At 38.9% G+C, this 13098-nt stretch overlaps 1 protein-coding gene across 1 annotated transcript in view; it reads right to left on the bottom strand.

The window, feature by feature from the left end:
- The window catches only part of LOC124798964 (neuronal acetylcholine receptor subunit alpha-7-like), a 347863-nt gene that overhangs the window by 212084 nt on the left and 122681 nt on the right, over window positions 1–13098 (bottom strand). The window contains exon 10 of the mRNA XM_047262499.1: window positions 4738–4847. Within this exon, the coding sequence (XP_047118455.1) occupies window positions 4738–4847 (110 nt within the window). The remainder of the gene's footprint in view (window positions 1–4737; window positions 4848–13098) is intronic.

Genomic DNA, 13098 nt, shown 5'->3' with positions numbered 1-13098 from the left:
AATTCTTTGTTCTCTGTGTCATTCAAAACAAATATGGTAACAAATACGTTTGAAATTCATTTCTTTATATTCCTGTATCTGATAAGATATCATCTACCCTAAAATACTCTTAATTAAAAGTATAGTGGTACAGATAATTACGTGAGTAAATGGTATATAGTAAATTTTTAGTAGATTACAGAAAAGAGGTTGTTTTTCTAAATACTAGCAAAATATAAATATTTTTCCACTTTCACCTCCGAATTACTGGCTTAACTACTATAACAAATACTCTTCGTATCTCATTCCGCCACTTTACATTATTCGATAAAATTCCACATTGTTCGTTGCTTGAACTTTAGACAGGTTGTAACTCATATCTTTCTTTTACACTTTTCTTTCGTCTTTCACCTTTCTGTTCTCCCATACTCTTATTGCAGCGTAAGGTTTGTTACTGTACCAGACTGATTGTAACGTAAATCGATAATATGCTCTTAAGCATTGCCATTAGCTATTATGTGAAAATATGGATGACTATATTGCAAAAACGACTGTCTAGTCTGACGTAAACAACGACCTGAACGTTATAAATTACTAAAATCTTAAATGATCCAATAAGTACATAATGTGAACTGAAAATAGACAACCACTCATATCATGGCTGAAGTGTTTCAACAGTGTACAAGCTTATAAATAAGAACATGAACATTGTATTTCAACGTTCGAACTCCTCTACCCAATGAGTGCTCGCGCACGTACGCCATACACACACACACACACACACACACACACACACACACACACACATACGCACATGCTTTCGTAACCCAACTCTTATTTCGCGAATGTTTCAAATTATCTAAACTAGATTTCCAACATTGACACTATGCAGAGGGCCACACAATTTTTTTCATAGTTAATACTTTTAACTGTTACAGCAAACGAGGTACTGAAGCAAGTATTGTATTCTTAACTGGAACGAGATACTTTTTATTAACGCCTTTCGCAGGCCCTTTAAAAGACTAGTATAGTGATATGGTGCTTGTTGCTGATGGCAGTGACACTTTTTACGGAAGTGTTCTAGAAATATGTTAAAACTGAATGCTAACTGGGTCAGAATCGGCTATTTCAGTTTTAACAGTGCGAAGTAGGGCCTCTCTCTTTATATGCAGGAAGAAGTTTGGCTTATGCAATAAGCACAGAGTTTATTTAAAACAGATTTCTTGTTGTCGATCGTGATTGCATTAATTTCTTAAAATACTATTAAAAATGTATTTAAAATATAAATAACACTTAAATTTATAAATATATTTAAAATCTTGTTTTAAAAAATCTATCCAATCAAGACGAACAATAACAAATGTGTTTCAAGAAGTGATGGCGCATTTTTCCCAAAGACATTACGTCAATCTTTGTAAAATGTATTTCTTTTCGGCCCTCTACATGACGTGGACATTCGGTCAATTACGATTTTTTGTAAGTGGAACTATACACTAACTTCTAAAGCACCAGAAGAAGCTTAGGAAAATTATTTTAAATGTGTGTACATGCTCATGTTTAATTGAACAGACTGCTCCAAGAGAGCCCACTTTGCGATGTTCGAACAGTAAAAGGTGATAGCGGCCGCCTTGCTCTCAATTTTAGCACATTTCTAGGATATTTTTGCGAAAAGTTTCAGGACCAACATTAACAGAAATTATATCATTCTACTGGTCATTTCCAGAGCTTTCAAATGCTGGTAAAAAGTATAATGTTCCATTTAAAAAAATCTATAGCTGCCTCAATATCGCTGTTGATAAAAAGAGCAAACGTAGAACAGAATTAACTGCCGTTCTTCGTACCATCATTCTCCGGTAACTTTGTTTCGGTATATTGTACCTGGCTCGTTCACGAAATAAAATAAGTGCTATATCTTAAGCGAATCACCCTGTATAGAAAATGAAATTTTCACTTTACAGCGGAGTGGGTGCTGAAATGAAACTTCCTGGCAAATTAAAACCACATGCCGGAGAGAGGTTCGAACGCGGGATCTCTGCCTTTCGCGGGCAAGTGCTCTAACACCTGAGCTATTCGAAAAAGACTCACTACGCATCTTCACAGCTTAACTTCCGCCAGTGCCTCGTCTCCTACCATTCAGACTTCACAGAAGCTCTCCTGCAACACTTGTAAGACTGTCAAGGGTCCTGATTTCTAGTCTCGGTCCACCATGCAGTTTCAATCGGCCAGACAGTTTCATTTCAGCACACACACACACACACACACACACACACACACACACACACACATACACACACGCACACACACACATATATATATATATATATATATATATATATATATATATATATATATATATATATATCGAACTCAGGAACCTTGCCAGTCTTTGCCAGTCTTACATGTGTCGCAGGAGAGCTTACAGAAGCCTGGAAGGCAGGAGACGAGGCACTGGCGGAAGTTAAGCTGTGAGGACGCGTCGTTAGTCGTTTTTGGATAGCTTATGCGGTAGAGAACTTGCCCGCGAAAGACAGAGGTTCCGAGTTCGAGTCTTGCTCCGGCATGCCGTTTTAATCTGCCAGGAAGTTTCATTTCAGCGCCCACTCCGCTGCAGAATGAAAATTTCATTGTCTATACAGGATGAGTTGCGTAAGATGTAGCACTTATTTTACCTCATGAGCGAGCCAGGCTCAGAGAGAGAGAGACTGCAGTTCCAGTAATATGTATAGCTCCTATATATATATATATATATATATATACAGGGTGAGTCACCTAACGTTACCGCTGGATATATTTCGTAAACCACATAAAATACTGACGAATCGATCCCACAGACCGGACGTGAGGAGAGGGGCTAGTGTAATTGGTTAATACAAACCAAAAAAAAATGCACGGAAGTATGTTTTTTAACACAAACCTACGTTTTTTTAAATGGAACCCCGTTAGTTTTGTTAGCACATCTGAATATATAAACTAATACGTAATCAGTGCCGTTTGTTGCATTGTAAAATGTTAATTACATCCGGAGATATTGTAACCTAAAGTTGACGCTTGAGTCCCACTCCTCCGCTGTTAGATCGTGTGTATCGGAGAGCACCGAATTACGTAGGGATCCAAAGGGAACGGTGATGGACCTTAGGTACAGAAGAGACTGGAACAGCACATTACGTCCACATGCTAACACCTTTTTATTGGTCTTTTTCACTGACGCACATGTACATTACCATGAGGGGTGAGGTACACGTTGGACGGGCGTTTCATAGGACGTGGAGGACGCATAAATTGGCCAGCCCGTTCTCCTGATCTTACACCTCTGTACTTCTTTCTGTGGGGTACGTTAAAGGAGAATGTGTACCGTGATGTGCCTACAACCCCAGAGGATATGAAACAACGTATTGTGGCAGCCTGCGGCGACATTACACCAGATGTACTGCGGCGTGTACGACATTCATTACGCAAAAGACTGCAATTGTGTGCAGCAAATGATGGCCACCACATTGAACATCTATTGGACTGACATTCCGGGACACACTCTATTCCACTCCGTAATTGAAAACGGAAACCACGTGTGTACGTGTACCTCACCCCTCATGGTAATGTACATGTGCGTCTGTGAAAAAGACCAATAAAAAGGTGTTAGCATGTGGACGTAATGTGCTGTTCCAGTCTCTTGTGTACCTAAGGTCCATCACCGTTCCCTTTGGATTCCTACGTAATTCGGTGCTCTCCGATACACACGATGTAACAGCGGAGGAGTGGTACTCAAGCGTCAACTTTAGGTTACAATATCTCCGGATGTAATTAACATTTTACAATGCAACAAACGGCACTGATTACGTATTTGTTTATATGTTCAGATGTGCTAACAAAACTAACGGGGTTTCATTTAAAAAAAACATAGGTTTGTGTTAAAAAACATACTTCCGTGCATTTTTTTATGGTTTGTATTAACCAATTACACTAGCCCCTCTCCTCACGTTCGGTCTGTGGAATCGATTCGTCAGTATTTTATGTGGTTTACGAAATATATCCAGCGGCGACGTTAGGTGACTCACCCTATATATATATATATATATATATATATATATATATATATATATATATATATATATATAACTGATTGCAGTTCCAGTAATATATGTAGTTCTGTAGTAGAAGCTTAGATGCTACGTTCAATTCGTGTTTGTGGATTTACTTATTGCTCAGTGCCTCATGTCATCAATACAATGAGCGCTCTCCTTCTGATTTATTACTCATTCCTCATATTTCACCAAAGAATTTTTCATTGTCGTACTAAAGAGATATTTTCCTATTTTTTGTGGGAAACACTTTAATGTACTACTTTCGTCACCAGATGTGAAACAAATGTTTTATATATACATGCAAAGGACATGTGAAAGAGATAACTACGTTTTAACACGTTAATAACTATTGATATTAAGTTTTCGCTACATATTCACAAGTTGAGTCATACAAAAGTTAGAATTCAAGCTTTAGAGGATCTTTAACACTATTCTCATCTATGAAAAACAATCTCTCACTTTTCAACATCCGAGAACACTACGTTGGTAGTTGGCTGTCGTGAGAAAGTGTACAACACACATTAACAACGACATCAAAAATCTTATTCTTTTACATATATGAGATAAATTTGTGAATTGTTGTTTGAAATCATATTTAAAAAATACAACTTAGAGCTATCACATTACATATTTCCTACACAAAATACTGTGCCTTAAGTCTTTGCGCAGAAAAACTTACCCACGGCGACATTTCATGTGTGTCCGCATTCCTATGGTGATAGTTTAAAATGAGTATCGTGGAAACTACGGAAGACGCCACCATGAACATGATACAGTTGAAATATGTACCTGTAAAATGGGAATTCCTGTTATTATACGTTCTGGTATTTCTTGACTCCAAATAATAGTAGAATGTCAAGGTTTGTCTGTTTAATTAGACACTAGTTTAAAAGCCAAACTACTGAGAGACTAAGGACTGCAGTTTAAATATACTCGGAGAAGACAGTACATTTACGTCATGCCTACACACTTCTCTCAAATGTTTTATTCGAATAACGTGCATTTTACTTTCAGAAATTATCTAACAAAGTCGCATTAATAGAAAAATTTTATTGAACGATAATGGAAGGCTTCCAGAGCCTCCGGTTTATTACAGCTTATTTCACCATATACGTAAAGCCATGCATGGATAGATAATACGTAAGTATACAGTAAGACGTCAATAAATAGATAAAGTGAACTGAATGTTATACCATGAGATTGGTGCACTTTATTGGGATGTATGTCGTACAAAAGTCTTGATTTCGTTCTAGTAAAGGTGTACGTGTACATGTGTGGTCTCCAGCGGCGTGTACACAACGTACAGCTGTACTAGCAACATTCATTTTGTACGTATACCAAAAACAGTGAGAAAGAAGAGCTTGGAGTCCTGGTTTAAGTTCACATGCTCAAGCACTTTAAACAGATCCGGATAAATTGCGACGAATCTCCCGAAAGACTCCAATTTCCTCGCAAAGGCGTGGTAAGCAGTGAAAGTTACCTCACAGAAAAAAATTTGAGGAAATAAAAAAAGATGGTAAATATTTCTTTGTTTTAGTGTGTTAGAGTGAGCTCACATTTGACACCCAGTAACCAACTGATACCACGCCTCCTTCGCAGAGAAATGGGTGAATAACTGAAAATTTTAAATAAACGATTCTTGAAGAAGTTAGTTTAAAAAGATAAATTTAACTACGAGCGATTTAATATGAAATGATAGAGATATTTATGCTCAGCTTGATTTACCTTGTTTTACTTGTGGCGCGTCCAGAGGAGCCGCCGCGTCTTGCGTTTTACTCTAGTCATGCCACATTTAAGCCAGTTAATATTTAAGTTTTCTTACTTAAAGTTAATCATTTAGTTTAGTTTATAATATATCCGTTTGTTACTTGGAGGCAGAGGGGTTCGTCATTTTTTTGTCTTTTTCATGCGGTTACTGTGCTTCGTTATCTCTTGATAATTTAGTTTTTTTTTGTTTTTTTTTTTTTTTTTTTTTTGTTTGAGGCCAAGCGGGAAGCAGGAAGGTCAGGAAAGAATAAGGACACACAGTTGAAATGGCAGCTGTAACCAAAGTAGCTCAAATTCGCCAACTCCTTCAATCTGTAAAACAATTCGTCTATTAAACACATTATAATTAGAATTAGTTAACTGATTGTACAATCAGGATACAGGTAAGCGTTTGAATTTATCTTTTTGTAGTTTAATTTTGTTGCAGGCTGTAAATGACAGTTTTTTAAGGGCCCGGTCAGGAGCGGGGTAAGAGTTTGTGCTTTAATAAACATATTAAACACAACATTCCATTTAAGCAAAAAGGAGCTGGTACAATCATACAGAGGTAAAACATATATATGAATATGGAAAAGAATTGTTATCACTTTAGGGACTAGGGTCATGCATAGGCATAGCAGCCACATAGTACACAACTATCATTCGGCAGTGCAGGATCAGCTGTATTCTAGTGACGTACAGACCTTGTGGAGCCGGTAGCCCGAACTCATGCGAGTGAATGGCGCTAACCGATCGAAATAATGCTTTAGAATCATAGTGTTGTATTTTAGCTATAGCTTTCGTATTTCATTAAAAACTCATGGAACATATCTCTAACAGAAGTAAATCGACAGAGCAGTCTTTCGTATTTCATTAAAAACTCAGGGAACATATCTCTAACAGAAGTAAAGTAACAGAGCAGTCTTTATTACTCAACAATGATACGCTGGTATTTGTTGACATAATTAGTGCGCGACCGTTTTCGGTTGGAGTGACGGAGGACACTACAGCTACATTAGTTTTGAAGCGTAGTTAACACTGGCTATGTTCATTAACGCCTTACGCTTGTAAGTTAGTGGCACCAGTGTCTTGGTCACCAGTATATGTTCTGGTTGAACTTACGCTCGGTCTTCAGTGTAGCACGGTATATATTTATTCATCTAACAATTCCTGTGGACACACTGAACCCTGAAGGACATACACATTGTTACCAACAGTTATCAGCATGTGACTACTATCATTCACCAGCCAGTCACAACTCTAGTAGTTATATTTACTTCTGTAATGACGGATGTGAGAGAACAATGATAAATACCTTCCCAGATAGCTCTGTATCGCGAAGGTCCCTCGGTAATTAGGTATTATTCAAATTGGTTTTAATTTTTCAATCAGGGTGTTCGGTATACTTGACCCAACATATCAACGTTACCACAAGATCCGTAGTCGCCACGTAAGCAGGGATTACAATACTTCCAACCACAGAAACACACTAGGAAGAGCAAATAAGGGTTACAGTTTGTCTCATTCCAAGAGCAGTAGGGGCTGACCTAGTAAGGGGATAGCTTCTGACGTCTGCGGTAAAGCGTCAGCGATCATGAGAGAAAAGACAGAGAGAGAGAGGAGGATTGTGACCCCTGGAACGAAAAAAAAGTTGTTCAAATATCGACGTTTCTTTTCAACAAAGCTGAGAATTATTCTTTGTATTTCCTAAATTACGTGTCCCTTTGCCACAGAACTCCAATTCCTGATGGAAAAAGCGGCTACCTTTAAGAAAAGACATATTTGTTATATATGGTATACATTTCACAGTATTTCAATGTTTAATACTAGCGACTCCTGGATTGCCTTACATTCGTTTCAGTATTAACTTCAGGATTTCAGGCATTTATACGCACAAACATTCTACTGAAACAGTATACAAGAGCATCTGTGGATAACATTATGTACGACAAAGTTGCTTTCACAGTATCCTGTAACTGAGCATCAGGCCCAGATTTATTAAAGAAATGATAGATTCCCGAACTGTTGATTCATATTTTGAGAGCGTTTTGAATGGGTGGATGAAACTGTATATCAGCTTCTACGCTTTATTAAAGTTGCTTTCAACCTAACCGACATCACAAATGTCTGTGTAGATTTCGCAGTTAAATCATATTTTCGTAAAATGCGCTTTACCCTTTACTAACAACAGTACATTCGTGGAGGCTAGAAAGATCAACCCCTGCTGCCGAAGTCTTTAGCTGTTAATTTCATCGTTAATACTCATGTTTAAGAAAACAGTTTTAGGAACATAGTTAAGGGCAAAGTACAAATGCAAAGAATTTATAGAATAGAAACACACAGACCGTTTAGTTTCACATGCAAAAATGGGTTTACATATTTGACAAACAAGGTAGAAGCGTTTAAATGTGGATTCTTGCTGAATATTTGACAAAAGCCAAATAAAGTTCAGCGGCTGCTCTCACAACATTGTAACACTTTGTAAAATCTTAAACTGTCGTCTGACGTCTTCGTTCTCGCAAAGCCAAATGCTTTTAAAAAAACTCATTTTTACTCTCACAGCTCATAAACCCTGAAACGTTAAGGACGTTGTGAAGGCAGCTTTGTCCATACGTAATAACACCGAAAAGGCAAAGAAGGGTGTTGGCTGGCTTGTTTGATGCAGGCAACAACACTAAAATAAGTCATTGGTCCCAGGTAGGCAATACCTAACACAGGCATAGCATCGGACACCTGGGGTAGCGTCTCGGCTACCAGGTTATGGAACACCGTAAGGGAAAGGAGAATGGTTACGCCTGGAACAGATAAAACAGTGATTAGATTCCACCTGCCGCTCCAACAGCCAGCACACCGACATTCACAAACACTGCGCTTCTTCTACCAGTGACAAACACAAAAAGGAAGCACAAACAAGGAGCTATAAGTCTAAAACGAGGGTTGGGTTGCGTCATCGAGCACAAAATAAGAACAAAAAAGGAAACGGTTGCTGTGGAGGGTACAGTAACTGTGTGTGTGTGTTCACGGTGTGATTCACAAGGCATTACATAGCGAGTACTGGAAGGGATTTCAGCTCTACATGCATGCTTCTGTGTACCGTGATGGTGGCGGTGAAACAAAACAACATACATCGCTGCAGCTGGACTGTCTACTACATACAACCACAACTACTGAGCAATAGATAAATGCGCTAGCACAGTATAGGTTTTCTCGCCATCTCTGATCGGTGAGGGGAGGCAGGTGGAGACACAAATTAGTAGCAGCATCGGCCAACAGATGTCGTACACGTCGCTTCACGGACGCTGGCAAGGCTAAAAGAGAAAGCACGTAGTTAATGAAACTTTGTAATGAGGCGATCCTATTCTTTACTCTGTGTCTGTATCTACGTTGTGATTTTGTGACATGCATGCGTTTGTGTGACTGTGTGTGTGTGTATGTGTGTTCGTGTTGCGTGTGTTTTGTGTGTGTGTGGCTGCTAGTGTTTGCGGAAACGTGAAGGGTTATAATTAACGGGCATAATTCTGCAGTATCAGCTCACACGTCTGAATGAATTCGCTAAATGTATTTAGTGCAAACAGCAAGAACACAAAATATTCATAATCACTGCAAACATGCCAGTTACCAATATTAACAATGACAGCAAATTCCGAAACTGAGTATGAACGCGACTGCCGCTACCGAAACCACTACCAACGCTGTATATTTGCACTATAAACATCTAGACAATGATATTAGTCAACTTCCTATTGGATTTATATCTTGACAGACTTCATGCAAATGTAGTATCTTGTCCAAAGATAGTGACGCGGACTGTGAGGAAACGTAACCAACAGAAGGAAAGATATTTAAGCAGCAGCTCTAAAATTTAATATTGTTTTTCTTCTTCATAAATATTAGAGAAAGTCGACGAAATACGCGTAGATCTATCACCATAGACTCTTTTATTTATCGAAAAATATCTATGTTTATAAATGTTCTTAGGCGACTGGACTTCGTTACAGAGGTCTGGTCTCAAAATGATGTTTCTTAAGCTGTACAGCAGCCTAATCAGTACCACACGAGTTCTACCCTTCTCCTTTCACACAATTATAATAGAATGTTTTGAATAGGAAGCTGAGTTCTAACAGCGTAACTTTAAAAATTTACAAGAAACAATAATTGTCAAGCGTTTCATCTTCTATTTAGTGTGCTAAAACTTCTCTCAAATGTAGTGATCAGCTCCTTGTTCCGTATTACTTTGCTCCTGTTTGTGATACTCAGCAGCCTCATATGCGACAGTTACTCCTATACTCTGTAACACAGCATACTGTACTCCCGGACTAAAGGGTGTTGCTTTTAATTTGTCTGTCAGGGTGTTCGGTATCTGAGCCAACATCAACGTTACCACAAGATCCGTAGTCCCTAAGTATGCAGGGATTACAATATTCCAAACACAGAAACACACTAGGAAGAGCAAATAAGGGTTACAGTTTGTCTCGTCCCAAAAAAAAGGAGAAATGTTACTTTAGAGTTGAACTTACGATGGCCGAGGCATTACAGGTAGAGCAGAATCTCGGATTCTACAAGGATGCGCGAGGAAATACGATGTGTCCATTTTATAGGGCGTACTCGCACATTCGTGCCAGAAGTTCATAGAAACCACCGACATCCTGGTTATGTCATCAGGTATGTGTTGTTGCACCTACACTGTTCTGCAACGGAACACATACTTGTTAGCTCGTCGTTTGTAAGTAACGTTCACAAAAATTTGCAAGATTCTGAGAATGAAGACGGGTGTAAACAATTGAATCCTATAACAGGGATAAGGTTACCTATTCGTGTCGTGTCTCCCTGACAGTTGCATTAAAATGTCTGAATACAGAAGATTAAACCACTGAAGCCGATAACCTTTAATAAAGGATAGTGTGGCAGAGTTGACCTGGTGTCGCTGAGAGCTCTCATGAGGATTACGGGAGGGGACCAAGGAAAATGTACGTATAAACTATCTTTGCCTGTAACTGGATTACTATACATGTTTTAGATATTTCACTTGTGCCCTGAGTATCATTGCGTTCTTCATGTCTTCACAGCAATTATAGCGCAGCTCAGTCGAACTTTCGAATATTCTGTTTCATGTCGAAACCCCCATCGTTGATCAGCGCGATGAGATCAGCTATCGTGGCAACTGGCGTAATGTCCTACATGCTCATGAAACGCACACTTGCTCCCACTCTATTCCTTTTCAGGAATAGGGAATTACGCGGGGCGATCGTACTGGTCATGTAAGAGGTAATTCACGACTTAGTCAATGTTGCCAGAAATCGAGACTTACCAGTGTGGTGTCACCGCCAGACACCACACTTGCTAGGTGGTAGATTAAATCGGCCGCGGTCCATTTAGTACATGTTGGACCCGCGTGTCGCCACTGTGTGATCGCAGACCTAGCGCCACCACAAGGCAGGTCTCGTGATACGAACAAGCACTCGCCCCAGTTGTACGGAAGACCTAGCTAGCGACTAGATGTACAAGCCTTTCTCTCTCATTAGCCAAGAGACAGAATAGCCTTCAGCTAAGTTAATGGCTACGAACTAGCAAGGCGCCATTAGCCTTACAGTGATTGTAATTAAAGTCTCCTGTGTATAGTCAAGAGCGATGTACCACAATGATTGATTAAAGATAAGTATTAATCCAGCTACGTACTTTTCTTCATAGCCTTAATTACGTAGCCTGTTCCAGTACTTCACGCCCGTCTGCGTTAGTCTAGCGTGCATTTTCAGCCACCTCGATCTACAAGGTGTTGGCCCATCTGCCGACACATCAACCAGTACCTATGTCTAGGAAGTAATACTGTACTTGAAACATAGTTGCAAATCATATGTTTAGTGAAAACCGAGTATGGTAGCCGAAAAGGAAATAGTTTACATAATAAGGCGAGGACTCAGTTATAATGGTACAGTAAAAGTGTGCGATGTTAATGCATGAGAGCAGCCACCGTTTTGTGAATTACATTACGCAGTCTATAGATAACTTAAAAAACTCTATAGATAACACCAAACAACTGTTTTAACCGTTGTATAAACAGATTAGAATCGCCGTTGTGTAATACCACAGCTGAAGAAAGACATCTACTGGAAATTATCCCCAGCGACAAAGACAGGTTCCATGAAAGTTTTCTGTAGTATATTAGGATTCTAGCAGTGTCTTCCAATTTGTTTGATGTCTATTGTGATGCCACCTCAGCGACGTAACGTTAATAGCTGATGAGACGTGACAGTTCGGTGCATATATTCATAGTTCTGTTGTTAGCGGAGCGCACTCCAAAGACGTGTACGTAAAGTTGTGAAAAAAGGAAAAGCTGCTCTATTTTTTTAAAAAAAGAGTCTATGTTTTTTCGTCCTTAACTTGGGAGACATTTCAGTCGTGACGCTATACCTGATCGTTTTAAAATACCTGGCAATGAAAGTCGTAGAATATTTTGACGAACAGAGAATATCCTGATGTGTTTGCAGAATTTTGGTTATGGTTCAATCTTAGGTGACTACCAACACGCACGGGACAGAACTTTCAACAAACTATGACAGTCTGGCATTTACTTCCAAGATACCTTCTTATAAATTTGCTTCCGCTGTATACAAGAAGAAGAACCAACAGATATTACGCTGAGTGCAATAGTTTAAAAATCTACAGCGAGCGATGTTTCAGACTGTACTGCTTCGCATCGCACAAACCTGAATGAGTTTTACTTAGTGTTATCGACCTTCGTAATGAAATGTAGACGTATATCTCTGGATTATTTAAGTTCTTTGTCGCCGGTTTGTATTGTGCTATGTCCCATGATTCATTGTCGTATTAAGCAGGCTGTATACGGTTATATTTATTAACGAAACGAGTAGTACTTTTTCTAAACCCCGGCTGTGTATAACGCTTTTATCTGTTTGACAATCATCGTTCAATTTTCTTATACACTATCCACTCAGCAGACGCGCTGCAATTAGCAGATAAATTTCTGGCAATGTTTGCGATTACACTTGCTGTCGAAGAGAGATTTGATACGGGTTGTGGAAGCGGACCAAGGAAAATGTAAGTATAAACTACCTTTGCTATAACTTTGATTACTATATTTATGTTTCAGATAGTACAGTTGTTGAGTAGTAATCGTTCTTTACGACTAGAATGTCAGCTAATAATCATATTTATCACGACATGTCTTCACCTTTGCCTAGAACCCAATCAATATGAGTCTACATCTACATCAAAAATGGTTCAAATGGCTCTGAGCACTATGGGACTTAACATCTATGGTCATCAGTCCCCTAGA

The sequence above is a fragment of the Schistocerca piceifrons genome, chromosome 5, assembly GCF_021461385.2.
Source record: "Schistocerca piceifrons isolate TAMUIC-IGC-003096 chromosome 5, iqSchPice1.1, whole genome shotgun sequence".
Lineage (NCBI taxonomy): Eukaryota > Metazoa > Arthropoda > Insecta > Orthoptera > Acrididae > Schistocerca > Schistocerca piceifrons.
The sequence above is the reverse complement of the archived record's forward strand: the minus strand, read 5'-3'. Positions and strand labels throughout refer to the sequence as shown.